This window comes from Oikopleura dioica, chromosome 2 (assembly GCF_907165135.1).
Source record: "Oikopleura dioica chromosome 2, OKI2018_I68_1.0, whole genome shotgun sequence".
In the NCBI taxonomy this organism is placed as follows: domain Eukaryota; kingdom Metazoa; phylum Chordata; class Appendicularia; order Copelata; family Oikopleuridae; genus Oikopleura; species Oikopleura dioica.
The window spans coordinates 11,638,460-11,665,180 of NC_137292.1; the positions used below are offsets into that span (position 1 = coordinate 11,638,460).

General features: G+C 39.5%; 6 protein-coding genes across 6 annotated transcripts; 3 read left to right on the forward strand and 3 right to left on the reverse strand.

Moving 5' to 3' along the window:
• The first annotated feature begins 726 nt into the window (after positions 1-726).
• On the forward strand, positions 727-2,850 carry LOC145696801 (uncharacterized). The gene is made up of 7 exons (XM_081773894.1): positions 727-915; positions 989-1,139; positions 1,232-1,330; positions 1,498-1,589; positions 1,655-1,819; positions 2,060-2,131; positions 2,203-2,850. Exons 1-7 carry the CDS (start codon positions 834-836, stop codon positions 2,391-2,393), a joined length of 852 nt encoding a protein of 283 aa, XP_081630020.1. The 5' UTR covers positions 727-833; the 3' UTR covers positions 2,394-2,850.
• A 979-nt stretch (positions 2,851-3,829) lies between these two features.
• Positions 3,830-7,167, forward strand: LOC145698287 (crystal protein-like). The gene is made up of 5 exons (XM_081775487.1): positions 3,830-4,243; positions 4,283-4,616; positions 4,687-4,813; positions 6,121-7,035; positions 7,075-7,167. The coding sequence occupies exons 1-5, from the start codon at positions 3,830-3,832 to the stop codon at positions 7,124-7,126; spliced, it is 1,842 nt and encodes a 613-aa protein (XP_081631613.1). The 3' UTR covers positions 7,127-7,167.
• A 792-nt stretch (positions 7,168-7,959) lies between these two features.
• LOC145696908 (dynein light chain Tctex-type 5-B-like) lies at positions 7,960-9,149 on the forward strand. The gene is made up of 4 exons (XM_081774019.1): positions 7,960-8,111; positions 8,638-8,770; positions 8,810-8,932; positions 8,973-9,149. The coding sequence occupies exons 1-4, from the start codon at positions 8,022-8,024 to the stop codon at positions 9,116-9,118; spliced, it is 492 nt and encodes a 163-aa protein (XP_081630145.1). The 5' UTR covers positions 7,960-8,021; the 3' UTR covers positions 9,119-9,149.
• An 8,011-nt stretch (positions 9,150-17,160) lies between these two features.
• On the reverse strand, positions 17,161-19,200 carry LOC145696498 (uncharacterized). The gene is made up of 2 exons (XM_081773545.1): positions 18,536-19,200; positions 17,161-17,720 (listed from the first exon to the last, which is right to left on the reverse strand). Exons 1-2 carry the CDS (start codon positions 19,100-19,102, stop codon positions 17,685-17,687), a joined length of 603 nt encoding a protein of 200 aa, XP_081629671.1. The 5' UTR covers positions 19,103-19,200; the 3' UTR covers positions 17,161-17,684.
• A 3,848-nt stretch (positions 19,201-23,048) lies between these two features.
• Positions 23,049-23,574, reverse strand: LOC145698288 (uncharacterized). Its single transcript, XM_081775488.1, has 2 exons — positions 23,195-23,574; positions 23,049-23,154 (listed from the first exon to the last, which is right to left on the reverse strand). Exons 1-2 carry the CDS (start codon positions 23,572-23,574, stop codon positions 23,049-23,051), a joined length of 486 nt encoding a protein of 161 aa, XP_081631614.1.
• A 1,096-nt stretch (positions 23,575-24,670) lies between these two features.
• On the reverse strand, positions 24,671-26,058 carry LOC145697485 (uncharacterized). The gene is made up of 5 exons (XM_081774695.1): positions 25,924-26,058; positions 25,666-25,827; positions 25,377-25,615; positions 24,996-25,334; positions 24,671-24,947 (listed from the first exon to the last, which is right to left on the reverse strand). The coding sequence occupies exons 2-5, from the start codon at positions 25,821-25,823 to the stop codon at positions 24,745-24,747; spliced, it is 939 nt and encodes a 312-aa protein (XP_081630821.1). The 5' UTR covers positions 25,824-25,827; positions 25,924-26,058; the 3' UTR covers positions 24,671-24,744.
• Positions 26,059-26,721: the final 663 nt, after the last annotated feature.

Below are 26,721 nucleotides of genomic sequence, written 5' to 3' on the forward strand. Positions count from 1 at the left end.
TAAACTCCATTTGCCTTGCATTTTTAAAATGTCAAATACCGACTTTCAAACTGTAAGCCAACTTTTTTGGGGACGTCTATCATATTATGTCTGCTTAAGTCTAATTCGAGAAGGTACTGCCAGTATTCATCATACCTTAGGTCGTGTACTGTATTCTAGCTGCATAAATCTACCAGCAGACGGTCTTTTGTTTTACCATTTATTTATTTCGGAAACGGTGATTTCAAAGTCTTGTTTATTTATGAGCTCGCTGGAGATTTCTTCAAAACTAAACATACCACACGTATAATAATGTTTATGTTTTTGCAATTAAGGAAATCTTTTAGGATGCCCTTCTGACAAATTGACTGATTATTTGGGTTGACGTCACTTTCAAGGCAAAGGCGAATTCATTATCGTATATTTATGTACAGACTTTGTGAAACCGTGCGTTATTTAAAATGATGACTATGATAGTCATTATAAATCAAAGTCAGTGAAACAAATAAACAGAATCATAAACTTTGAATAAAATTGAGCATTATGGTCAGTCAATATTAAAGCGAATGCCAAATAATGGGAGCAAAAAGTTTTGCCACAAGTGTTAAAAATCTGACGAACATTGATGTTCAAGAACAACAGAAAATTGTGGCGCATTCGTGACATTTTTCGATGGCGCTAGCACGCACGCCTGAGCGCGCACGAAATCGTCCGCGCTAAACTATCCGCTGATTTTTTTTATAGAAATTGATTTGTGTTTTTTATTGCTTTTGATAATCGGAAGTTGTTAATATCGCGTTTGTTTGAAAAGATAATTGCTGCCGAAGATTAATTTGCTAGAGAATTACTAGAAAATGAAGCTCGTTGGATTGCTGGTTGCTGCTTCTCATGGGCAACTTTTGCCGAAACTCGAGTTCAAGGGAATGCCTGTACCAGGCCCGGAGTTAAATATTTTCGATCATTTTCTAAAGATGATTTTATTGAAGCCTTTTATTTAATCCGAATAAAGCGCATCTTCTGAACATTGAACCAAAAGATCTTGAGTCACAGAGCTCGTCAAAAGCAGAGACGACTACTGTGATGCCAAGTACATCAACGATTACCACTTCTCGTGCGTCATCTACTGTTACAGAAAGTATTGTAACAACCACTACAGATTGGTGAAAAAAGAGTCTAGAATGAGCACGAGATTTTAACTATCTAAATAACACGATAAATGCTTTTTATATATTTTCACCATAAATGAAGACAGTTCACAAGCAACAACCACCCATGCAACAACAACAGAAGCTGCGCAGAGCATCGAAGAATTCTTATTTTCAATGGAGAACAACGAAAATTCCAGCGTCTCAGGAAGCGCTACATTTAAACCCCCGTGATATTAAAATTTGACATTTTTGAAAAGCAAGAGAACAGAACCTTTCAGTGACATTAAATGACTTTTCACGAGCAAGATACTTTGCATAATACGAAAGAAGTGAACTTGAAGGGGACTTTTATTTGATTAGCGAATAAAATAGACTCAAGAAATGAGAATGATACGACCAGACCGTCGAGGGGATCTTTTGATTTGAAAGCAGCGATGGAAGAAAGTCGGGCGCAAGGATATGGTGAGTTGATCATGTTCTTGAAAACATGATAATATGAGAATGATTTTTTACTGATTTATTTTCAGGATCAGTTACTGGAGCGCGGCTGAGATTCGCCGGAACACCTTTGGGAGACGTAGCGCCAATTTATTTGTGCAAGAATCGCTCCGGAAACCACTGCTGCGACAATAAAGATCCCGACTGCTTCACGCCCGGTGGCTGCTTCTGCGATTCGTCATGCCGAGCGTTTGGTAAGTCTCATTTTCGATGAAATTGTGTACGACCCAAATTAGGGGGTAACGAAGATCAAGAGTCAAGAACTTTCGTTGCACGCAATGATTATGCTAAGAACACGTTGGGTTATCAAGTTTTCAACTCTAGAATAAATGCCAGCGGATCCTACTAAAAGCCTCTAATTGCGGCGGAGAGAGAGGCGCTCTGATCCACCTCAAACCCCCCGTTGTGTTCGTGTCTTTTAAGATTCATTTCAGACGACTGCTGTCCGGATTTTGAGGACGAATGCGTCGATAAAAAGTGTCTTGAAGAGACTAAAAAGAATTCAGGTTAGTTTTTGATAAAGGCTGAAAAATTTCGAAGAGCAGTTTAGATTTAGAAAAGGGTAACAATGTTTTAGCTGGAAAACTCGCGCTCCGAGGAATCGAGTTGCGGCGAATGAGACATCCCGAGGTGATCATGGTCGCTTCAGGAGGTCAACCAACGCACGTAGAACCAGACGGCTGTTGCAACGGTATTCCATACAATCATGGAATCAAATGCTGCTGCAATGGAGCTCTGACTGATCAGTGTCCTTGTCCAGAAACTTAATTTCTATTTCATATTTTTTTTCTTAAATTTCTAACGCGCTGAAATCTCTTCAGTTTGTAACTTCTGTATAATAATGTGCAAGTGTATAGAATTCGTAGTGGGTAAGTTCATTAAACCCGTTTTTAGTGGGTTTATTTATTTGAACCTAAAGACTATAAAATAGTCAAAAAATCCACTGGTGAAGCTTTCCCTATAAATCATAGGCTATCATTAATAAGACACGAAGCGCTAGAATAATTTTTAAATGCATGTGAAATGGTAAGCTTGAAAATCAATAAAAGAAAATCAAAACGAAGAAAAAAAAATGCTGAACAGAAGCTGCTTGCCCAATGAAAGAGTTCTCCAATGCTGGAAAACCTCAATCCTTGCCGTCAGAAACTCCTTTACTGTAAAATTTCTTAAACTCCCGCGTATAACGCGAGCAGATCTTGTAAATAAATACGCTCTTTTCATATTATTTCTTAGTTTGTAAATCATTTGACTAATTGGACAACTTGGTCAGGTAATTATGGAGGAGCGCATGCTGCATTCATAAAAGTGCATAGATTATATTTTTAGTGCACGTAGTTGTATTTTTATTGTCTATCATTTTGTTAGCGGGAACTTTCATTTAACGGAAACAGCAAAAAGCAGACAAGAGACAGAATATTTCGTGCAAATATGATGCGAAACGCAGGGATTCATGCTAAAAAAATTTTCTGAAATATTTGTTCGTATCAAAAATATGAAGAAAGAAAAATCTGAAATCCCAATAAAAGAGACTAACAAATTTGAAAGGCTCCAAGGAACCTAAGCCCCAAGGCGTAAGATTTATTCAAAGTCACATTTTTTAGTTATATATTTCAGTCGGTCGGGCACAATGGGGCTCCTCGAAAAAGCTGGGCAAAGCTCGGCAATGGGACTCTCTTTACCTCTGTACTCAACAATCTCCAAGAAGGAGGTGACTTTCTAATAATTTGAAAACAAGGTCGCTCGTCTGAGAATTTTAGGCTCCACGTTTTTGTGAAATTCAAATCCTATTTCGAAAATCTTGGTCGGAATAATTTCAAACGTGGATTTTTCGTTGAAAGGAAAAATTTCCGAAATCGAAATCAAGTTAATTTCATTTTTCAAAAGAAATTCAGATTGGATTGACCAAGTTATACTTGTGGCGTTTGAAAAGCGGAGGGAGGAAATCAGACGGCGAGAAGCTGAGGAGGAGAAACAACGGGAGGAAGAGGCGAAACGTGCGTATGAATTTCGCGACATGGAAACTCAGATGTGAACAATTACTGCTTAAAAATTCACTTGAATGAAATGCTTTATTGAATATAACATCGCACCATTATCATTCTAATTGACTTCTTGGTCAACTGCATCAGCATGGGAATAGAAAATATGTTGAAAACACTCCCAGTTCTCATATGACTCTGACTGCCATATCTAAAAAACGAGACATGTTGTGTCGTCTAGGCCTTCTTGGACTCGTTCTTGGCCTCCCTCAACCACCAAGAGAAACTTATCCTTACGACGTTTCCTTCGGTGAGCTTGGACATGGATTCGGTCAAGTTGATAGGGCATTTCCGAATGTCGTAGAGCTTCATGGGATTCCCTATGCTCCCGCACCAATAGGAGAAAAACGTTTTGCGGTATCGGAGCTTCTCGAGACTTTTCCTCACGACGACATGAACTTCCAAGAGAAGCCGTCAGTATGTATTCAGAGCAGATTTGATGGCGAATCTATCATACCATGGCAACCAGGAGCAAGTGAGGATTGTCTTTTCCTCTCAATCTGGGCGCGTAAGGACGGTGTCGAAGATCCTTCCAAGAAATATCCCGTTCAAGTATTTTTTCATGGAGGAGCTTTCATGGTAAAATCTCGTTATCTTCTTATTTTTGCTATTTGATAGATCGGAACTGGCAACTTTCCGGATACTGATGGAACTGTTATTGCTGAGCGACAGAATATTGTCGTCGTCAGTGTAGCGTATCGCCTAGGTGTTCTAGGCTTTGCTCACAACTCCGAGTTCCTAGCTGACTCAGGTAGCTCAGGCAACTTCGGATTTCTGGATCAGCGAGTTGCGTTGCAGTGGGTTAACAAATATATTCACCACGTTGGAGGAGACCCCACCGATGTGACCATTTCTGGCTGTTCTGCTGGTGGCCAGTCGACTCTAGTTCATATAACCTCTCCAGATAGCTGGGCATATTTTAACAAAGTGATTTCTTTCTCTGGGCCGATGGGTAGGCTTACCGGACTAAATTTCGGTCCATTTTTCTAGCTTAGTTTAGGGGGCATATAATATAGTTTTAGAAAGCCCAGAAGCTGAGCTTTCATTTGGGCACAAAATCATGGGGTCTGGGTCATGCCCGGAAGGCAAATTAGTGCAGCGGAAGTTCCAAAATGGGCACAAGAACTCTTCAATCGATTTTTTCGAAGGGTTTAAGGGATTTTGAGCGGTCGAAGCCTACTGAAATAGAAAGCTCAGGCTCTGAGCTTTCTAAAACGCCCATAAAATTGGGCCTTCACCAGGTTTTGGGCCACCTGGGGGCGCTAGAAAGTCGAGTGAAAAACCGGAAATACCGGAAACTTCTATTTTTGAGTCCTAAACTCACAGTCTATGCCTAAAATTAAATTGAGAAGAATAAACTAAGCTTAAAAATATCGAACCGCGGTTGAACCGGGTGGTTAATCTTGCGGTTCATTGCGGTTCAACTCTAGAAAGTCTTCGAATCAGTGAAATATGGGTATTTTTTGACGAGAAATTGAAAAAACAATGAAATAAAAGATGAACCGCGGTTGAACCAGGTGGTTGACCACCCAATCAGTCATGCTGAATTTGTAAAATCTTTCGGAATTAGCTCGAACTATTATTTTTTCAAATAAATTTTATATAAAACATTATTCTACAAAATAAAAATTATGAACAATCGTCTTGCAATAGTTTATTAATCAAATCTTTCTTTAAAGCTCTAGAAACAACCAAACCTGAAAATTTTGACCAAACTTTGAAAATAAATGAAATTTGTTATTATTTATCTTTATAAGGTAGAAATATATTGAAAATAAAATAACCCCTAATCACGAGTCATCTTTTATTTTATTGCTTATTCAATTTCCCGTCGAAAAATACCCATATTTCAATGTTTCGAAGATTTTCTAGAGTAAAACCACAATGAACCGCAAAGTCAACCACCCGGTTCGACCACGGTTCATCTTTTATTTCATTTCTTATTCAATTTCCCGTCGAAAAATACCCATATTTAAAAGTTTCGAAGACTTTTTAGAGTTGAACCGCAATGAACCGCAAGGTCAACCACTCGGTTCAACCGCGGTTCCATATTTTAAAGCGTTGCTTATTGTTTTTAATTCAATTTTAGACATTTACAGTGAGTTTAAGACTCAAAAATAGAAGTTCCCAGTATTTCCGGTTTTTCACTCGACTTTCTAGCGCCCCCAGGTGGCCCCAAACCTGGTGAAGGCCCAATTTTATGGGTGTTTTAGAAAGCTCAGAGCCTGAGCTTTCTATTTCAGTAGGCTACGACCGCTCAAAATCCCTTAAACCCTTCGAAAAAATCGATTGAAGAGTTCTAGTGCCCATTTTGGAACTTCCGCTGCACTAATTTGCCTTCCGGGCATGACCCAGACCCAATGATTTTGTGCCCAAATGAAAGCTCAGCTTCTGGGCTTTCTAAAACTATATTATATGCCCCCTAAACTAAGCTAGGAAAATGGACCGAAATTTAGTCCGGTAAGCCTACCGATGGGCCTTACCTTAAAAAATACAGATGAAGCAGCCTCTTACAATTCTTGGTTTCTGAAGCGAGTGGGCTGTTGCTTGGATGATCCTGAAGTTTGCTCTTTGGCTGATGTAGCTTGTCTTCGAGCTCGAAGTGTAACGGAAATTCAAGAGGCTGCAAGTGATCTTCGTCATCGACTCGAACCAATTCAAAACGGACAATTCACTCCTATTGCTGAGCCCTGGGCCGTTGTTATTGACGGAGAAGTGCTGACAGACAATCCAATGAGACACTTTCAGCGAGGGGAACTTAGACCAAGTACTCCGTTTGTCAATGGAATCAACGAGGAGGAGGGCTTCATATTCGCCCCAAGCAGAATCCTTGGGCCACCTCTGAGATATAAAAAAATGATGGAACAGCTTTATGGCGACTCGTCAGACGAAATTTTAGATGCATATCCTCCATGCACTGGAATCGACTGTGATAGCTCCCCTGAATTCGCAGCTTGGATGACTGACTATTCGTGGACTTGTAGCTTTCAAGCAGCGATTACTCCAGCCATTCGGCCAACAAACCCTGTGTATGGCTTCTTATGGAACTCGCCCATTCCTCAGACATTCAATCGAACAGCCATGGGCATCCTTAGAAAGTGTGTCAACGAGCAACGACCATGCCACTGCTTCGAGACAATCAACTATTTCGGAAATGCGATCAGAAGAGGACTAGAACTGACTCAGGCTGAAAAAGAGTACATAGAAAAAGTGCAAAACTATTTGGGAAATTTCATCAGAACGGGTAATCCAAACGATTTCACCGGAAATCCACGAGGATCAATGGATTTTGAAGAAATGGTCAACATGAGGGACTCAGAAGGTCAACTCAATGTTGTCGGCCTAAATGGTCAATCAAAAGAGCACTACAGGTAGGATATAAATCCCATGCTCAATGAAAACCAGTTTAGATCATCTTTCTGCGCCGTACACGATGACATTGACGAGTATCTGAAACATTGAGTAAAGAAAACTGTAAAATAAAAAAATCTCTAGAACAGCTGTTTATGAAAATATTTAAAAGCTGAAAATCGTCAGTTTAAGTCTTGCGCTCAAAGGGAAAGCAGCATGCCTAGGGTGGGGATACAGAAAATGGACTTTTTACTCGTAGCAGCAACGATAAAAACTTTTTGGGATAAGTTATTTTATTGCCAACCAAAAAAAATTCTTGAAAAAAAAATTTTGAATTTTGATTGTCACGTGATGAAAATCGCCATTAAAAGTGCCAAAAATGCCAAAATAGCCGAATGAACATGGATTTTTTTTATTCTCGGATATGTGATAGAGAATTTGATTCTGAATCTAATGGTACCAAAATCTTTTTGGAATTGCATCGAGAAGGTACTTTAATCTACAAAAAACTGCTATATTACGTAATAATTGATGACGTCATAAGCAAAAAAACACTGTAAATTACTGTAAAATGTAGTATTATAAGTGTTGAAGGTCATAGAACGACTGTAATTGACTCCGTAGAGTACATTTTGTTGGTTTTAGGTGCAAAAACTGACTTTTAAAATAACCATGACGTCATTAGTGATGACTCATTTTCCAAAATTATTACGTAATAAGGCATATAAATAGTCATTATGGATCTTTAGGAGGCCGATTCCAAAAAGATTTTGGTACCACCAGATTCAGAATTGAATTCTCTATCACATATGCAGGAATAAAAAAAATCGATGTTCATTCGGCGATTTTAGCATACATTTAGTGCTTTCCCACGTGACCTGAAAAAATTTCAAAAAAATTTTTTTTGCCAAAAAATTTTCTGGGGCTGATTCCATCTTGTCACCAAAAATAAAGTCTCTACGACGTTTGCTGAGAAAGCTCATTTTTTTGTGTCCCCTCCCTAAGCATGCCGGAGGAAACCTTCAAGCAACGCGCCTCGAGGCGAGGAAGCATGTTCCAGCCGAAGAGAGAGATCCCCCGAGATTCTACAGCAGTTGTAAGTACACTCAAAGCTCTTCTTGTTGATTGATTATTTCACAACAAGTCAGAGGACGCAGTTTCTTGTGTACTTTTAGTCGATAATTTGTTTACTGAAAAGTTCTCTTCTTGCACCTCTGGGTTATTTGAGCGCAGTGTCAAGTTGACGGCAAATCCTAGCGTTACAATCAGTCAACTAGGCCAGTACTTCAACAATCGACACTTTAGTAAACAGGAAATTGGGTCCTAGCAACACCCAAAAGCGGGAAAACTAGAAAGAGAAAAACAGTTTTATGGCGATGGTGACCCCAAATATCTACAGACAAAGTGTAATCTTTCAATTTGTATAATTTTTGAAGGAAAGCCCTTTTTTATTTTTTACAGAAATAAAGCTGAATTTCTAATTCTTACTCAATATCGACGCTTCGAATCAGGAATTATATTTGACTAGAATATTTCTCAGTGCAAGACTTTCAAAATGATTGACAGCATAAGACCCTGCGCTCAAAATTCCTTCCAACATAAACTAACTTTGTCTTTTTCAGTTCAGCTCAATTCTTTCGATGCAAGAACACCAGAAAAAGAACCGTCCAAAATACTTAAACACTTACAAAATGGAGCCTGATAAAAAGATGAACATGTTTAAAATCAAGAACTCAATGCAAAAATGTCTTGAGAGTAAGACTTTTTGGAAGAATCATTCTGATCCGTTTTTAGAGCTTTGCGAGGACAAACAATTTGAAGAAGTCGTAGAACGAGAAATGATCCGAACAATTAACAATCAACTTCATAATAAAGTCAGGGACTTGGTGCCAGATAGATACAGATTCATCGTCCAAGGTAAGCTTACCCATCTTTCATTAACTAGTCAAGAATTAAGTCATTGTGTGCGAGCGAAACGACAACGACTTCAGCATTTCTTCACGCTCGCTCATGAACAACGATCACGATTCATACACGTCCGTCAGCTATGCCAAAGGAGATATCGTCGTCGTCGGAATCTGTCACGTTCTCTACCTCGAATAATCACCGACAAACTGATATTTTATGGACTTGTACTCGAATAAAAAATATGAAACTGCTATAAAACAATGCAAAGAAAAGCTCTTTTCAAAGTTTTTCTTGGTAGCAACTATGACATCAATATTCTTAGCAAGAAAGGTAGAGCAAGAAGAATTCTTCATTGTGAAATATTCGAGAGAGATTTTCGACTGAATGAAATGTGATAACCGACCTTTGGCTTACTCATGGTCATTTAGGCTTCGATGAAAAAGACCGTCGAGCTGATAATAGAAAACTAAGTAATTTCAACCGATGACCTTTTCCTGATTGGATATAAGAGGAACTTTGACCGTTGTCTTCTCTGATGAGCTGTTTTTGAAGACAAATGCTCTGTCTTCTTCGTCGAATCCATACATACACATTGCGTGCTTGATGTTTTTCAGCTCAGTTCTAAGCATCGATTTAAAACACGATTAAATTTGTTGATATAACTTGACTGGGCAAACAAGAGTCTTTTTAGAATCTATGGCGCTGAAGAAATCTCCAATGATTCCGAATTTCTTGAAAGTTGCCGGAAATTTGTCAAATTCCGTGGGATGTGAATACACTTCCAGCACTGGTTGAACTTCCCCGATTCGATAGAAGATTGGTTTCAAGCTGCCAAGAAGGTGTATACCTACATCAGTTAAACAATTCAGAAACAACACATTCTTAACCTTCTCGCTGGAGAAATGTCGGGCGTGAAAGTCTTTGCATGACATGGTGAAGCAAGGCAGCTTGTATTTCATCTTCGTTTGCATTTATTTTAGTCGGAATAACGTTCATCATCAATTCTGATCTCAAAGTCTACCGAAATCTAAATATACTTTGCTCACATCAGACTGCTGACCTTGTGATGCGACGGATCGCCGAGAATCTTTAAAATTGCATCCCTATTTTCTTCCGTCAGATCTGTATTGTCTCGTTTTCGTTATCTAGTGGTTTTAGTGAAAATAAATCAGAAATAGTATAACGAGTCCTTTGATGGTTTCACGGAAGGAAGATCGTAACATGCTCGCAGTCGCGAAAGCCCAACATTTGAACGAGTTACCCTATCAATCAAAAATTAAACCAAAGTTAAAAATTTAACCTGTTCATGAATTCTTTTGCTGATCATTTTAGTCGTCTTTTGAGGATATACTGTTTGTTAGTTCATAGACAATTTTCAATGATTTGAACGATATCCGGCCTTTGAAAGTTCGGCATATGATGTAAAACTGTTCAGCGTATCCATGATATTCACGGCCGAGAAAGGACACTGCTCGAATTTCGCTACTCTCCGCTTTACATCACTATCAATGCTCCCATCCAGAGTCTGCAAGTCTGCACTGATTCCAAGATCCCTTGCCGTTACTTTCTTGCCGTTCAGAGAGCTTCGATGGTGGGTCAAAAACATCTTGACTTGTTTTATGCTCGGCCTTTTTGACGGATCATCTGAGATCATTTTGGAAATGAAACATGTCAATTTGTGTTTGAGCGCTTCTTCTTTTGCAGATCGAAGGCTTTTACTGTCAACTAAAAAAAATTGATATTTCAGAGAAGAAACTTTCAACCTGGAAGCATGTAGAGCTTGAACGCTAACTGTATATCGAAAATAGAAAGCAGAATCGAAATGCCAAGCGAATATATGTCCGAAAGAAAAGGAATCGATTCAGTCAAAACTTCCGGGGCCATGAATAGAGGAGTTCCACCGATAATTCCAGCCATGCCGAAATCAGCCAGTCGAACGGAAAAAGTGCCGGTTTCATCACTTTTGAGGAGAATATTTTCTGGCTTCACATCGCCATGACATAGACCTTTTTCTCCGATTGCCTTCAAAGCAGATGTGACCTATGAATTTCGTGAGTTTTGAACGCGATTATTAAAAACCTGGAGAAAATAATTCATAAAGGAGGACATCTGGAACTCGATCTGGTTCAATGTTGCATCGCACAACTCGGAAACAATGACAAACTCGTCTTCTCCATTTTTATGTTGCAAGAAGAAGTCAAACATTTTCAAAACATGCGGATGTCTTATTTCCCTTCCAATGTAGAACTCGGAAGCCTGGCCTCTGAACTGCTGCGCCATTTCCTTTTCTCGCATCGGATCCATTAATTTTTGAGGTGCTTTTTTAAGAGATTGTACCAGATGAAGTCCGCGATTTGGAATGAACTTGGCCGCTGCATTTTTGCCGTGCCAGGTGCACTTGTAGACCGATCCTTGGCCTCCGTTGCCAAGAAGATAGTTCTTCTCGATGAGCTGACCGGAAAAGTGTCGCATAGATGGAATCCTTTGCTTACAATTTCTTGGGCATTTCTCATCGCAGTCAATATTGTAAAGAGACATGTAAGTCGTCGTCAAAGGATTTCCTTCAGATGAGTATCCAGTCACGTACTTTTTCACCAACTCTGCGTAAGATTCAAGTTGCTGGATTTCGTGTTTATACTGCGTGAATGAGTCCGTTCGGAAATAAAGACTCTTCTCGAGTCTACAGTCTTTTAAATCTTCATGTGCATCGAAAGCGTATTCAATCAAGTACCAGTTAACAGCATTTGAGTCAACGGGGCCGTAATTTGAAGCAATAAATGGATTCAAGCCTCGTTCAAGAAGCTTGCTGATGAGTGGCTGGAAAGTTAAACCAAGACTGTTGGTGTAGAAGCCGCAAAAGTTCATCTCTAAGTTGGGGAAGTTGTCCAAAAGAAAAATTGAAGAGCGATAATAATGTCGAGTCGCGTAAAAGGGAAATGTGAATGCAAGTTGGGTTGGAATCGAGATGACTTCTTGCGCTTCATCGATCGATATATCGTCAAGCATTTTTGACATCAAGAAAAGCATGGTCTCATCATTTGATGTCTGCATTTCGAATATTTCTTTTTTGGAGTATGCGCATTCCATGAACAATATTCTCATAATGAATTCGTTCGGCGCTGTGAAAACCGTATATCCACCAATACTGTATGTCCAATCGATCGAATCTTTTGAAAGAAAATTCAGTGTTTGAATTAAAAATGCCTACATTGATCCCAGAATTGACTCTTCAGTATATCGAAATTGAAAGTGAAGCTTGCAACAACCCGAAAGTGACTTGCACAAGCTCCATTTTGCAAGTCGATCTTCATGAGTTCTTCAAAAGTGTGCGGATCAGTGTTTTGCGTCTTGTACTCGTTTTCCCGATTACTTTGTTTCAGAACCAAATTAAGACCTTCAAAATGATTAGTGATGAATTTATAATTATAACGCAAACCTGCGTATCCTCCAGGAAGATTAAGGGTTTCCTTCCGTGAATCAATCCGATAAAGTTCTGTTTCGAGCTAAAAGGGAGCAAAGAGTTGTTTTCTATTTATACTTTTATGAAGACAGTGACCCCTTGCCTTGTGAAAATGTTCTGAAAGAGAATAGCCTTCGTCATTATCGCCAATGAGTTTTTTTAACCTTTTATACACAGCGATTGCATCAAGAATATCCGCGTCCGAGGATCGCTGAATAATCGTATCGTAAAGAATCAGTCTCCCTGCTGCGAGTTTAGAAATCGTTCCAGCATCTATCATTTTCGTCGAGGCCAAGCTCCAGAATTCAAGTCGACTCATCTCTGAGGTTCCCATTACTCTCTCGCGAGGAGGAAACTTTAGAAACTTTTTGAAAACGCCAACTTATCGTGGCGCTATAAATGAAGCACCGAAAGTTTAATCATTGGTTAATAATATCGATCCTTTGGAGTACTTTTCCGTACATCCGTTTCAAGGGGACAAGAACTCTGAGTCAAGAAGCAGTCAGAATAATTATGAGGAGGAGCGATACCCAGTGTTTTCTTCCATGATTTCACAAGATCAAACACAGATCTGGCTAGAACTTTTCTGTAGATTTATTATTATTTGCTTTTCCACAGAATCCAATCGAAAAATTCGAGTATTTAATAATTTAGAAAAAGGATTCTGGAACAGAATCCGCTAAAAATTTTTAACGAGGGTCAAATCACTTTCCCACACTCCTCAAAAACGTGACCCCTAAAGCAGTTTACTGCCCGATGTCCAGGCCTAAATTAGAAAAAATACTTCCGGAAAAGGTACACAAATCAAAAAGTCGCTTGACCTCGGTCGCTTTTTGGGGAGTTTATAGCGGGTTTTATATTCAACAAATATGCTTACATCCTAAGTTTGTTTATGAAATTTTGAATTCCTATAATTTTCCCTGATGTTTTGCCGATAAAATTGGTGAATATAATGAGTAGATTAAAATGGGTTCCTGAAGCACAAATGATTCAGCATTTTATAACCATTGCTTGAATAACAATCAATTAACTCGAAAAATAAGCACGAATCAAAGTACCGACTCATGGGTTTTTATTTACGACTAAGAAAAACGGCATTTTACGAGGCTAAAAATGTCAGAGTTCTCCGCTGGTCGAGATCAAAGGCAAGGTATTATCATCGCGGGCGGGGAAAAGCTCAATTTTCGCTAAATTTAGATCAGTACGGGAAATTTTTAATTTGGGGATGTGCACTGGCATGGCGCCGCGCCAGCTGATTGCCCCGACTCTATTTTCAGATTTCGAAAAAAAAATCGAATATTTTCTGTATAAAATCTTTTCCTATTTCCATAATTTGAAGTTTCTTTAATCCTCATTGTCAAAACTAACAAATCGGTAGACACGTGATATGTACGAACGGGAAAAACACGTGCTAGCGCTAGTATTTTTGGCAGGCACATAATATCATGTAGATTAGATATTGTTCTAGGACTTTTTACATGGGCGAAGGTGTTTTATGAATAGATTAGCTTGCGATTTGCTGTTTTAGTGTACAATAGAAATAGCCAAAACACTGAGTTTATGGTAGTTCTCATGTCCGTTTTGTACTTTTAGCAAATTGAAAACCGTATCTCAGGGATATGGCCGGAATGTGGCCAGCTGAGACTGGCCTTTTTCTTAATAAAAATTTAAGTTAAAACCTTCCATCAAGAAATTTATCATTGAACCTTGCTGTTTGGAAGTCATAAATCCCAAGAATTCAGAGGAGATACAGAGGTTGGTTATTGATCAGTGGAGTGACGCGAAAAAAGTTCTCAAGTAGACCCTTGAGTGTTGCGATTAGAGCCGACACGTGACTTCAAAGAGCGATTATTGAGAATAAATCCGAAGATCGTTGGTGTTATTAAACGGCGCGTACATTTTTATAACAAGCACGCGCGTTCTTTGGACTTCAAATTTATCAACCTGCGCGCGTCAGGCGCCATTTTATCGAGTCCAGGAGAGGCTCTCAGTGTGCCTTGCGCAAATTTCATGGAAGCTGATTCTTGAACAACATTGTTACTCTTTCGTTAGGCTTAGATTTGATAAGAATCTTAATTTTCTTCTGAAAAGTGCCCCTTTGAAAAATAATCGCAAATCGGAAGTGTCGCATCCGATCGGATCTATTTGAAGTCTTCGTGCCCTAAAAATTTTCCTTCACGCAGATTGTCACTAAAACAGTTACCAGGTACAGGTAGCAGCTGATTTCCGCTTTTATCTACTCCGCTTTACGACCTGTTTTCAGAACGGTTATTGATCAAGATCGAGGTTTAAAAAATAGAACTGATGATGAAGCTGATGGTTCACAGGTGCTTCTCCTTTCTAGGTCAATTTATGCTAGAAAATCAGGTCATTCAAAACTTCCAAATCTTGTATTCTTGCCCTAGAAGTTCAAAAAAATCAAGATATCCCAGTAAAAACAGTAGGCTTTTGCATTTATGCAGCTCCCGTGAAAGAGCATTTCCTGATCCACTTTTAGAATTTCCTCCGATGAGCGAAATAAACTTTCGCCTTTGATCAAATTTGCCTTTCAAAACAGCTTCGAGACATTTTCCCGCTTTTTGAAAACTTCAAAACTTTTCATTCAAACAAAAACTTTCATTCCTCGAATTTCGAAAAGAGTCTATATCAAAATTTTAAGATAGTAGTATCCGGAAAGGATATATAAAAATCCACAGGGCGCTCCTGTCCGTCTCCTGATACAAGCCACAAAGACACACAGGAGTAAGTTACAGTACACTCACGGAAGACAACGAAAACCGCTACTATTTCCAAGTCAATATAATCAAGTCTCGCGATACTGCCGGTTTCGGAGGCGACTTCGCGTCTGTGTCTGTAGCTGCTGTGAATAGCCCCTTTAGTTCCGCTTATTTCTGCTGAAGAAGAACTTCAAAAGTCGCCCCCGGATGTGCCATTTCCGTATCAAGCTGGATTAGCGTTTTGTCAGGGCAGTTTTTGGGCTCTTGAGATTTGATTTTGCGCCCCGGTCGCTACAACAAAAGTGCTCAATCAATTCCAGTACTTTTCATCTCAAAATAATCGCGTTATTGAGCCAAAACGGCCGAATAAAAAATCTACGGAACTTGTAACTTTGATTTCTGAAGTTCTTTCAGACGTCAATTGCCCACGTGCAGCATGTTTACTGTCAGCTTAGAGTGCCCCATCTGTAGTGATACAGGCTGACCTTTTCCAAATTCTTACTGTCAACGGTCACTACAGCCAGTTTTTTATCACTCTATCAAAAAATTATCACCATCTGTTTAAAATTGTGCACTTACCGTTTACGCCCACCATTTGTTCAAATTTCAACGAAAAACTGTGACCCTTAAAAGTTGGTTGATAATGTTATATTAACTGGCTCCCACAACTTCTAAACATAAGCCATTTTCGACCGACAAAAAGCTGCGTGTTTAGGGATGAAGGGCTTTCAAGCATCATCCGGCGGTATTTCTTCTTACCAACCTAAGCGGGTAAAAAGCAAGCCGCAGCGGATATCTTTATTCTGATAAAAACAGATCGAGTTCAAAACCGCTCAAAACATCGTTTTACGAAGCGCTTTTTATTGAATAACTTTACGATTTGAATGCCCAGTCCTCACTCGTGTCTATCATTCTTAAACGGTCCATCTTTTACGAATCTCACATGGTCGAATTTACGCCCAAGTTCAAATTGATTGACATTACGACATTTATAACATCCGGGCTTCGCTTTTTCCGGCGTCAAATAAACAAGGCCAAATGGAAAGCTTAGATTTGCACTTGTCGTTTTTTTTTTCTTGGCCTTGTAATCTTAAAATGGGAGGAGATAATGAAAGGGAGCTTTCTTTTCAGATTTGGCAAAATTTCAGCTCATTAGCAAAAGTAACAACTAGTCAGAAAAATTGCCCCTTGTCCCGTGAATAACTCGACAAGGAGGGGCACTCATCTTTTCTGATTTATGATGTTACTGTTTTCAAAAGAACTTGGGCAGAAACGGGGTCGAAAACCGGGGATATGCGAGCCCTAAATGTTTATATAATCTGCGTGATTATTTACAATCGCTATCACCGAGAAGAACCGCGGATTTTTTCAAATTTCTACTTTGCCAAATTTCAGTTTATCTCATTTCCCGTTTCCGTAGATTTATGAGCCGTAATATCGAATTGAATAGACCCGTGGACTTGAGCGGCGACCATGGTCTTTGCCACGGTTCCGTTTCAGCTCTAGCAGATCAGAATGCTGACTTTATGGTGCTTTATTTTCAATTGAAAACATTAATGAAGAATTTATGAGTCTCGCTTCTCAACTGTCGATTTTGCGGTAACAGCCCTCCGCCAGTCTGAGCTCGGCAACCTGTGTAGAAAACCTGAGTCAGGGTCAGTACTGACCAAAAATGAAAAGCCGCGTAGCGGCTTTTTTTAAAACGAAGCCGCAAAGCGGCTTCGCCAGAAATCAGTTATTAATCAACTTCCTGGATTTGCGGCTTCGTTTCTAAAAAAGCCGCTACGCGGCTTTTCATTTTAGATCTGTACTGACCCTGACTCAGGTTTTCTACACATGTTGCTGAGCCCAGCCGCCAGTTTCTATAAACTGCGGCTTATGCTTTTCAGAAAATGTTTTTTTTCCTATTTGTCTTGGCAGAAAGAGTCTTGATTTTTTTTTCAGCGTACTCTTCTTGGGCACACACCTGCCGGCAAATTTGACTTGGCTTGCGTTTGCTCAGATGCTGCGCGAAAGAATGTTCAAAATCGAAAGAATTGATAAAACGTAATTTACGCCGCAAATTTGATCGCGCGGTTATGATTTTATTCACAGACGATCAAAGATTGAAAATTGAATAATTAATTAAGCAAAGTAAGCAGTTATTTACAAGGTTAATCATCGAAGAAAAAGGATGGCGGAATGTACAGATACAGTAGATGGAAGTTTTGTTCGAATATGGATACAGATATCTACAGAGGAGATGAAATGAATCGGTGTGATGTTAAATAATATTATTAAATAATTATTGCGTCAATTTACAAGACTCACGACACTTGAAGTGACTTGATTGAAGGAAAAAAACATTGACTGTATCTATTTATTTATCCTACTGTCTTGTTAGCTTCTCACGCGTTCCTACGTCTACCTCAGAGTAAATATGAATATCCATCTTTGAACAAATAGAAAAGTTGGAGAAAGCTTGCTTAAAACGAAGCACGGTCACTTTTGGTTTCGCGAAGTTGGTTTGAACTTTAAGTCGGTTGGAGTTTGGATTGCCATTTGGATCGTTTTTTGTACAGAAGGAGTTTTCTTCTTCAGTCGTCTATTTGATCAGCAGAGGGCGGGGAATGTCGTAAATCTGAACAAAGCGAAATTAGATTATTTAATCAATTAGGTTAATTAAGAGTAGCGGGATTGATAAATTTCGATCGATTTCGACCAGAGAAGTTGACCTCAGCGGTTTGGCCGTGTCAACATGACATTTGAGCGAATTAATTAATTGCCCCCTTTTTTCTAATTAACAAAATTTAGAAAGTTCCGATGATCGAAAAATAAAGAAGAAAGTTCATCCGAGCAAATGGTAAAGCAAATAGAAGGCGCTCGATCATTCATTTTTGAATTGGGTGTGATAAATTGCCCAATTTCTACATCAATCGCTTCACTTTTGAAGCTTCCGGTAGTCAGAGAACATAATTGCCCATTTATTTGACGATTTTTTTACTTTACTTTGACTCATTATGACAGGCTTTTAGTAATTGCGGCCAATTTTCCTTTGAAATTTATATTCTCATGATCGGTATCTGTTTTCTTAATATTTTACACGAGTGAAATATGGGACAATAGCCGTTGAATCGATTTTCGAGCTCAACTCGCCTCAAGATAACGGTGATCTCGCCCTAAACAGCATATGGTGCAGCTCGCCCTCCTGCTGAGCGCAAATTTGATCCTGTCAGAGAAAATTGCTTTTCGCTGGCTAATTGCACTCCGAATAATGTGAGACGCAAATTTATCTTGCGCCACGGTCCCGCTTGGAATTCGCGAAAATTTTTCGGTAATAAAATCTTCGAAAAAGGAATTTTCAGGTTTTATTAACCTTTCGGAGGGTTAAAAGTTGGGGCAATTAATTTATACGTCCAAATGTCAAGTGCCGAAAATGATTTTTCAAGTACTTACATCGTCCTCCTCTTCTTCAACTTCCGAGATGATTCGATGAGGCCGCGGGATGTCATATTCGTCCTCTTCTTCCTCCTCAAGAATCTTTGTCGTCGAGCCAAAGGGTCGAGGAACGTCGTAGTCTTCGTCATCCATGAAGTTCTCGGCGGGCTGTCCGTCTGGAACAACGCGGGCGTTCGGGCTAGTTACTGGGACATCGTAGTCCTCCTCGTCGTCGTCGTATTGGTTAAGCGATGCTCTTGGTGTCTCCGTGCTGACTGGGCGCGTCTTCTGAGCTGGCAGCTGATCGTAATCTTCGTAATCATCCTCTTCGTCGACTTCGTATTGGTCCGAGAATCCCCTCGAGCTTCGTTCGGAACCGATTCCAGAGGTGCTCGCAGATCTTGCCGAGTAGATATCTCCACTCAAACCTTTGCCATTCGACGATCCACCCTTTGTCAAGTCGATGACGGAACCGAGAGTTTCTTCAATCTGCGCCTTGATGATCTCTTGCTCTTCGGCGGTAGAATGTCTCTTCTCGCAAATCTCTGAGTCTTCTTTAGTTCTGCAGCTAACGCAAGCTCCCATTTTTTCTGATTTCTGTTTGAGTTACTCTTCGAGTACAATTCTGTATTGTTCGTTTGAAAAATATATTATGATTGCGTGAAGATCTTGCGCGGGGTGTATTATTTCGCGCAGAGTGCGCTGCGCGGGGCACCCCCAGCGCGCCATCCACGAGCAGGCGCTAAGGTGCGATCTCCAACCAGCGGCTTTTGAGCTTTTCGTTCATCTGATGGTCAAGTTGCGAGGCGGCTGGCCACCTGCTGCGTGTAGATGGGGACTCTAAGAATCGGTAGCAAGGTTAATTATTGATACGGAACAAGATGGCAACAGGACAAGGTGGTTTTCTACGAACAGGTCGATAGAATTCAACTGCAGGAAGTTTCAGTCTGCCTTGAAGCTTGTCTTCTCTTCCAAATTGTAGATATATATTCAGGATCCTTTATTTTGAGGAAGAAAAAGTAGCGTTTTAAATGAAAAGAAACGGGCTTTGAAATTAAAATGGGTTCTTCTCTACCTTTTACGGCATAAAAACAGACGAAAGAAGAAAACAACGGTATCAATAAAAACTTTCGACCTTGTTATTCTGCTCTTCTCAAAAGAAACGTCGGGATAAACAAAAACTGCAGAGATCAAGGTACCTTGTCACCGATTCAAGCCGCGTAAATATTTATCCCTGTCAATTTGACCTAGTTTAACTCCAATAAATGATTGATACTATCATCGCGCGGCCGATTGAATCCGTCTGATAGTCCCTTTTTATTGAAAAAAGAAGTGGGTCCTAAGTGCAAATTGCGGGCTAAAGAGTCGCTAATCTCTATTGAGAATCCACAGACTCTTGAAAGACAAACAGTGAGTGCCAGAAAAGAGGATGAGAAAGTGACGTATCAGACAGTTAGGCGGGAATAAATCATTCAAAAGTGAGCTCCTGTGTATTCATCAGAACACTGAAACACTTACTTTGCGCTTCTGGGACAACGCTAGGCCACTTGACCTGCTCACGGGCCAGCCGACGAGCTGAATTTCGCGACAGTTAGCTACTTGACTCTTCCCAGATGCTCGTCAAGTGTATAGCTTTTTTCGTTAGTTGAGGGGAAAGCGTCTTTTCCACCTGACAAAAGCCTGTGACCTCTTCTGAGTCAACCATCCATGAATTGATTCCCCAAAAAAGAGGATGATAAGCTCCAGCACTAAATAACTAAACGGATCTATTGAAGCCTAAAGTCCCCGTTTTGCGAACAAACAGCTTATAAAAATACTCTCCAAAGAAAAGTTTTAATTCAAAAAGACTTTGAAAAGAAAGTATCGCTTCTTTATTTTCTCAGAAAACATATAAAACACGATTCTTGCTGTTTCAATCAATGGCTCACGGAGTGTTCAGCAAATTTTGTAATGATAAGGTCAGTTACTTCAAATTTTCCGCCACCCGGTAGTGCCAAGAATTGTATTTTTACGATGGAATTTATGCCTCCCGGAAGGCTGCAAAAAGGCCATGTTGTCTATTCAAGCGCGTGAAATCTTCCCTCCTGTAGAAAATTGCTGATGGACTGGAAATCTAGTTGAGTAATACAATTTTCCATATTCTTGGTATTTTTGCATGAGAAGACAAAAACAAGGGCTCCTAATCATTGATTAGATCGACTCCCAGGGATTGAAACAGACGCTGAAAAATGTCTTATCAGAAGATGATATGAAGCAGCTTCAGTCACAAACTGATTCCGATGCGACAAAACTTGAGCATTTAAAAGAGCCCACCCGCGGGCTGGCATTTCCTCCTCTTTTCCCATACTAATATGCATTTTCTGATGAATAGGATCATTTCGCAATTGTCGTTGATTGAGAGGACTCCAAGGACAACTGGAAGATGTGGTACCGCCAATGTCCAAATGCCAAACATCGATTGTCCACGCGCCGCGTTTGATGCATTTTCAATTTTAATTTTAACTTGAATAGAGAATGAAATAAAAACTCAAAGGCATATACCCTCCTTTTCAAGTCTGTATTGATTATATTATCTTTTTTGATGGCTGTGTTCCATGTTATCGTTAAAAAAAAAGAATAATTGATCTGGTGATCAAATGATCGAAAACAAGGCATTTGCACGCAACCTCACTTGTCCCCAGATTCTAGGAAAATTATTGCCATAATAGACATTTAGCATTGATAACTTATCAACACAAGGGGAATTGAAGTTCCGCCTCGCCAATTTGGTCTCAAACATTTTCGATTTTTGTGTGATATTTTGAGCATATTTTCAAAACAATTTTAGTTTGTTAAGATCCATCTGCTCAACTAAATACATGGATGTTATCACTGACGCATTTTTAAAATAAACAGTTGGGATTTAAAAACGCCCTAAACACAACATAAGAAAACATAAATATCATTTTCGTTCTCAGAAAATCGTTTAGAGGCCTAGGCCTTTTTGGAATGGAGATTTGACAGGGCGGAAGAAATCTTCGACTCCTGCTGGGAAACTATTTGTTTGGAAAAAAATCCTTTGGCAATTTGAGAGCTCTGACGGGGGGCTGACTTTATGCCAACTCAGAACGCGCAAGGAGTGATCTAAAGGACCGCTTCCTGAAAAACTCCTTTGAGCGGGTGCCAACGAAAGGTCAATTAGAAGACATAAAAGACTCACTCGCACGCTTTCGCTCTTGAATCATGATTATTTAGATAAAGAAATAAAATAATATAAATTTGCCTTTTTAACTTGTTGACAGACGAAAGATTATTCACACTTAGAAAGTTCCCATCAAAGTGCGCCTAAGTCGCCATAAATAGTGGTACAGGTGCTAAACACATACAGCTCAATACTCTCAGAGAGGCATCAAGTTGAGCTGGAAAAACGGGATCAAAAAGGGCAGGGAAACAAAATGACAGCTGAGGAGTTTTCTAATGGATTGTATAAACAGAAACCTTTCATAAGTTATTTACGTGAGGAAATTGAATCCAAACGGAATAAATTTCAAAAGAAAATGCTCTTCAACTTCGGCTTCAAAAATGGGCTAAGTTTTTCCATAATTATGATAGCAAAAGCCATGCGCTTATTTTTGTTGGGCTGATCTTATAATTTGCACCCTCTGTAGCCTGTTGGTACGTTGTGATTGAGAGCTAAGGATATGATGCGGAAATTTGCGGATTATCCGCCAGTTGGGCTATTGATTGTTTATTGCGAGCATCGGAAATGAAGGATTTGCCTATTCTAACGCCACATGTGTCCAGTACCCGTAACGGGTTAAATCCGTTTTTCCTCGGCCTTGAATATCCAGTTGACCAGCGCACGGGAATACAAGAAAATCCGGAACGAGCGTGAAATTAGCCCATGATCACGCGGAAAAGAGGGATGAAATTGATGGGAAAGATCCGAAATCGATATAGTCATCCTTATTATGTCTTTTGGAATTTTAGGTTTTAGCGACAAGCCGACCCTGAGCTCACTGATGTGGACGGAACAGGTGCGCGCCGCTCGATTTTCCTTTCATTTTTTAAATTCCAGTTCCATTCGCCTCAGAATATTTTAGCATGAAATTAAAATCATGTCTTTTTTGATAGTTTCTTCGATAAAAATACATATTTTTACAGGGCTAAGTGACCTAGCTAAATTCATTGAACTATTCTCTCAATGCTCGAGTAGTACCAAATTGCTCTTTGATCGAGAACATTTTTTGAAAGGATCAAAAAGCCCTTCGTCTCAGATAAAAGCTCAAGGTTGTCACGGATCAATTCCTCCTTTCTCCCCCTCTTGACCGGAAATTGTCTTTCGTCGAGAAAAACCGCTTTGCGCAATTTTGAAATTGACTCTTTTTTGTCCGGTCAATTGTTTTTGAGGAAATATTGCGCTGTTTGATTTCAGCGAAGACGGATCACTTTCTTGAAGATTAAGATACTTCAAAGGCTATTTAATAATTATCAATCACAATCTCCAACAAACTTATTTCAAATAAGTTATTTGAAGCTTTATTCAATTGAACTAAACATAGCATTTTTCAGCGTTGATAGAAATCGGCGGCTCCAAAACACCATCGGCGACTTCTGGATTCGGTGAGTCTTGGAAGTAGTGGTACTCTTCAAACTCCCTTAATCTCATTAGCAAAAGAATTTGTATAAGATAACAACCTGTAAAGAACATTCTCAAATGTCAATCCTGTGATAGGATACTCAGGAGTCCCAATAAAACAGCCAGCTTGTCTGAACCCTCTTCCTTGCAAATTTCTCATGGTTATATCATAAAACTCCGCGATGCTCGTTTCGTTTCTTTCATTTGACGATGAATAATAAATCGTCGACATCTTCACCGGTCCATTACAATTTCGGAAAGTCAAGTCTTCAAAAGTGATGTTGAAGACTTTTCCGCCTCGACCAATAGAGCTCTTGAAGTCAATCCCTGCATCAAACAACTCGTCAGAGTCGAAGTTTCCAAAGACACAGTTTCTAACTACAATATCCTTTTCCCGCGCTTGAAAGAAATTCCTTTTGAAATCAAGGAAGAACTCCATGATCAACAACCCTTTCAAACCCTGCCTGAACACCACCGCTCATTTCGCTCCCAACAGCAAAGTTTTCATTAATAAAGACTGAATTTTCCACGAGCACATTTTTCGTTGGCATACCAAATTCTCTACCACAGTAGTCAAAGCCGCTCTAAAATTTGTTCTTTGAATGATCAAAATCTTTATTGCCTTTAGCGCAATAACATCATCTCCAACATCAACGAATACATCGTGGATATGAACATTTGAGGTGCTATCAATGTCGATTCCATCGGTATTTCGGCTGAAACCTTGGAATCATAGAATAGATTCTTTCCAACCTGTTGTGCTGAGCGAGAATGGCAACATCAGAAATCTCGATATTCTCAGAGTAAACAAAATGAATCGTCCAAAAGGGTGAATCCTTCCATGTGAGCTTTTCGATCTTGACATTTTTGCATTCAAGACATTGAAAAAGCCTTGGCCGTTCGAACTTCAAGGTTTCCGAATTCCTCGTCCACCAATTTACGCCTTCTCCATTTATGACTCCTTTGCCCGTGAAGAATACGTTTTCAACTTGCGAGCCGTAGAAAACCGAGCGGTAAAGTCCACTCTTGCTCGCTGCTAGTCCATCTCTTGCGATGCAATAGCTCGGTAGAGTCGGCATGACCTGATAATCATCTTCGTTTTCTGATGCAATTATCTCACAACCCTTAGGGAAATGATAAGTTCTTGAAGCAATTTATAAATAGGTTCAGAAAGTGATCCAGCTTACGTATTTGTGGAAAGTGTTAGCGATGCAATTTTCATTTTTTCGGCTGGAAAATTTACGACGAGATGTGCGTGTGGATCTTGTTCTGCGCATTCTTTGATCTGAGTACTCAAGAACGATGTCAATTCAACAGGTGGTAGAATCTCTGTTGGGAGAATTAGGTCGCATGTTTGTGTGACTTTAGAGTTAATCACTCCTAAGAAGAGGAAAATTAAAGAGTTCATCGTGCATTTGATTCCCTTGGAATATGAATAAGTTTTCTCGTGAGTAGGAACATGTGTTGCTATCGCAAGCATCTCCCCTCCCACTCTTTGCTTCTTTATTCTCTACCTGCAATAACGAAAGAAAACTTAATTTTATATAGTTCTATTTTATTCATTCCAATAACGCGGGCGTTTGACGAGTATGATTTGACAGTTGAAAAGCTACTCGTGGATCTTGATCATCGTTCCCTCGTAGAACCATTGTCGGCAGTGTGGACAACGCCCTCTTTCGTCCTCGTCATCATCGTTGTAGATAATTTGCTCGAGGCATCTCCTGCAAGCAACATGACCGCATCCTCTCAGCACCATCTTGTTCTTGAACCAGTCATCGCCGTACTCTTCCATGCACACCCGGCATTTTTTGCCTATAATAATGGCCACATCTAACTATTCTCTATTTTACATTATCGTACCTGCGTTCTCGTTTTCGTCCGCCTTGTATTCTTGGCAGCTGACGCCGTAGTATTCGTAAGAAACCTGCTTGTACCGTTTCGCGACGAATTGCAACTTTTCGTCTTTCTGCTTCAAGATTTCCTCTGTCTTTTCCTGAACTTTCTTCGTCTCCGCGATTTCCTTGTCCGTTTCTTGGATTGTCTTTGAGATTTCCCTGATCGTCTTCTTTCGATAGACCTGAGAATTCTCTATCTCCTCGATCTTCTTCTTTTTATCATCCAATTTGTTTTTCGCTTTTGTTTTCTCTCCTTTAGCTTGGACATGGAATTCCCTGATGACGGCAAGCTTCTTTCTCTGGGCTTAAATTCACATAAAATCATTTGAAGAGTATAAAAAGTTACCTTTTTCATTCGTTGTTAGCCACTTGGAGGCCTTTTCGCAACATGATCCGAGAAAGAATTCACGAAATGAGATCTTCCTCGATTTGCAGCTTCCGGTTTCGGTAAACGATGGACATTTGAACTCGGCATCGGACTTCTCAAATTTGTAAAAAAGAGTTGTTTTGCTTATGCTATGCTTCGTTTTCGCACACTTTTCGCAGAACCTCTCGTTGCCTATTTTGACCGTTTCTGATGGTACCCTGAATAAAGGAATAAAATTATTTAGTCAACAAAGGTCTAAAAATCGTACCCGTCGCAGTCAGATCCTTGGCACATCCCAAACTGACCGTAGGAAGTGATCGCACCAGGAAAGATCTCCTCGAATTCGTTCAGCTTTTTTTCTGTTCTCGCTCTCTTGGGTGTCGTATTGGGAACATCGTCATGGGTTGACCGGGATCGAAGCTTCATTTTGCTAGAAACAAACTTTTGTTTCAGTTTAGTTAAAATATCTCTATATTTTTAACAGTTTACTCATTCAAAAAACATTTTTTTAATTATATTTTCTCACTTTTTATCTTCTCTTTTTCGGGCTGCGACGAAAATGATTTTTTCAGAAATAGAAATTTCGAAACAATTCTCGAAAAAAACTTGGATTTTTATCTTTTTATCGACTCACGCTTCGAGTCAAATTCGGAAAAGGACGTCCAAAAACTCATATCAACCTGATTCCGAAACGCAAATGAATCATCTCGATCGCGAAAAGTTTTCGCCAAAAATAGCGAATTTTCTAGGAATCAAATAGGAATATCGAATGTGAATTATCAAAAAATTCTCTAGAACTTATGTTGTTGTCTTTTCTAAATTGATCATTTTATCAGTCCGTGGACTTTGGTGGTCCGAAATAGTGAAAATTCAAGGTACGTTTCAAGGTTTACTGTTTTCTGTCCACTGTTTTTCTTTGTTTACTCGTTCATTTTAGAGCTGCGATAAAAAACTGCTGCGAAGCACAGAGAAGAGTTCTGTGGGCAATTTCAATGGAGAGAAGATTTACTTCATTGCTGGGAAACATATGCCCAGATTATGTTGCAGAAAGCAATAAAAACCTATCAAATGTCTCAAAATCATTCTACTGTGTCTTTCTTAGCAGGATGTTAGCTTAGATGCCGGTAGTCAGCGGTTATCATGAGGTTATGAATGTCGTTGTTGATTTCAGTAGTTCTAATTTAGTAGTAGATTCTTAATTTTTGAACTTCTTAATGCGATTGATCTTTGTTCTATTAATAGAAATCTGCTTTCCAAGGCAAATATAATTTATTTAACAATTTTAAATAAATGACGTCAATCCAAACCATGTAGAGGCAGTTCA

What these genes read in the sequence shown, in the direction of transcription:
- LOC145696801 (XM_081773894.1), top strand. Translation starts at nt 834, where the DNA reads ATGAAGCTCGTTGGATTGCTGGTTGCTGCTTCTCATGGGCAACTTTTG. An exon ending in CAAGGGAATGCCTGTACCAG is followed by an intron (nt 916 to 988) that starts GCCCGGAGTTAA and finishes ATCCGAATAAAG; the next exon opens with CGCATCTTCTGAACATTGAA. An exon ending in AAGTCGGGCGCAAGGATATG is followed by an intron (nt 1,590 to 1,654) that starts GTGAGTTGATCA and finishes ATTTATTTTCAG; the next exon opens with GATCAGTTACTGGAGCGCGG.
- LOC145698287 (XM_081775487.1), top strand. Translation starts at nt 3,830, where the DNA reads ATGTTGTGTCGTCTAGGCCTTCTTGGACTCGTTCTTGGCCTCCCTCAA. An exon ending in TCAATCGATTTTTTCGAAGG is followed by an intron (nt 4,814 to 6,120) that starts GTTTAAGGGATT and finishes ACCGAAATTTAG; the next exon opens with TCCGGTAAGCCTACCGATGG. An exon ending in CAATCAAAAGAGCACTACAG is followed by an intron (nt 7,036 to 7,074) that starts GTAGGATATAAA and finishes AAACCAGTTTAG; the next exon opens with ATCATCTTTCTGCGCCGTAC.
- LOC145696908 (XM_081774019.1), top strand. Translation starts at nt 8,022, where the DNA reads ATGCCGGAGGAAACCTTCAAGCAACGCGCCTCGAGGCGAGGAAGCATG. An exon ending in CCCGAGATTCTACAGCAGTT is followed by an intron (nt 8,112 to 8,637) that starts GTAAGTACACTC and finishes TGTCTTTTTCAG; the next exon opens with TTCAGCTCAATTCTTTCGAT. An exon ending in ATACAGATTCATCGTCCAAG is followed by an intron (nt 8,933 to 8,972) that starts GTAAGCTTACCC and finishes TCAAGAATTAAG; the next exon opens with TCATTGTGTGCGAGCGAAAC.
- LOC145696498 (XM_081773545.1), bottom strand. Translation starts at nt 19,102, where the DNA reads ATGGGAGCTTGCGTTAGCTGCAGAACTAAAGAAGACTCAGAGATTTGC. An exon ending in TTGAAGAAGAGGAGGACGAT is followed by an intron (nt 17,721 to 18,535) that starts GTAAGTACTTGA and finishes CGCTTTGTTCAG; the next exon opens with ATTTACGACATTCCCCGCCC.
- LOC145698288 (XM_081775488.1), bottom strand. Translation starts at nt 23,574, where the DNA reads ATGGAGTTCTTCCTTGATTTCAAAAGGAATTTCTTTCAAGCGCGGGAA. An exon ending in TTTGAGAATGTTCTTTACAG is followed by an intron (nt 23,155 to 23,194) that starts GTTGTTATCTTA and finishes AATGAGATTAAG; the next exon opens with GGAGTTTGAAGAGTACCACT.
- LOC145697485 (XM_081774695.1), bottom strand. Translation starts at nt 25,823, where the DNA reads ATGAAGCTTCGATCCCGGTCAACCCATGACGATGTTCCCAATACGACA. An exon ending in CAAGGATCTGACTGCGACGG is followed by an intron (nt 25,616 to 25,665) that starts GTACGATTTTTA and finishes TCCTTTATTCAG; the next exon opens with GGTACCATCAGAAACGGTCA. An exon ending in GCTAACAACGAATGAAAAAG is followed by an intron (nt 25,335 to 25,376) that starts GTAACTTTTTAT and finishes TGTGAATTTAAG; the next exon opens with CCCAGAGAAAGAAGCTTGCC.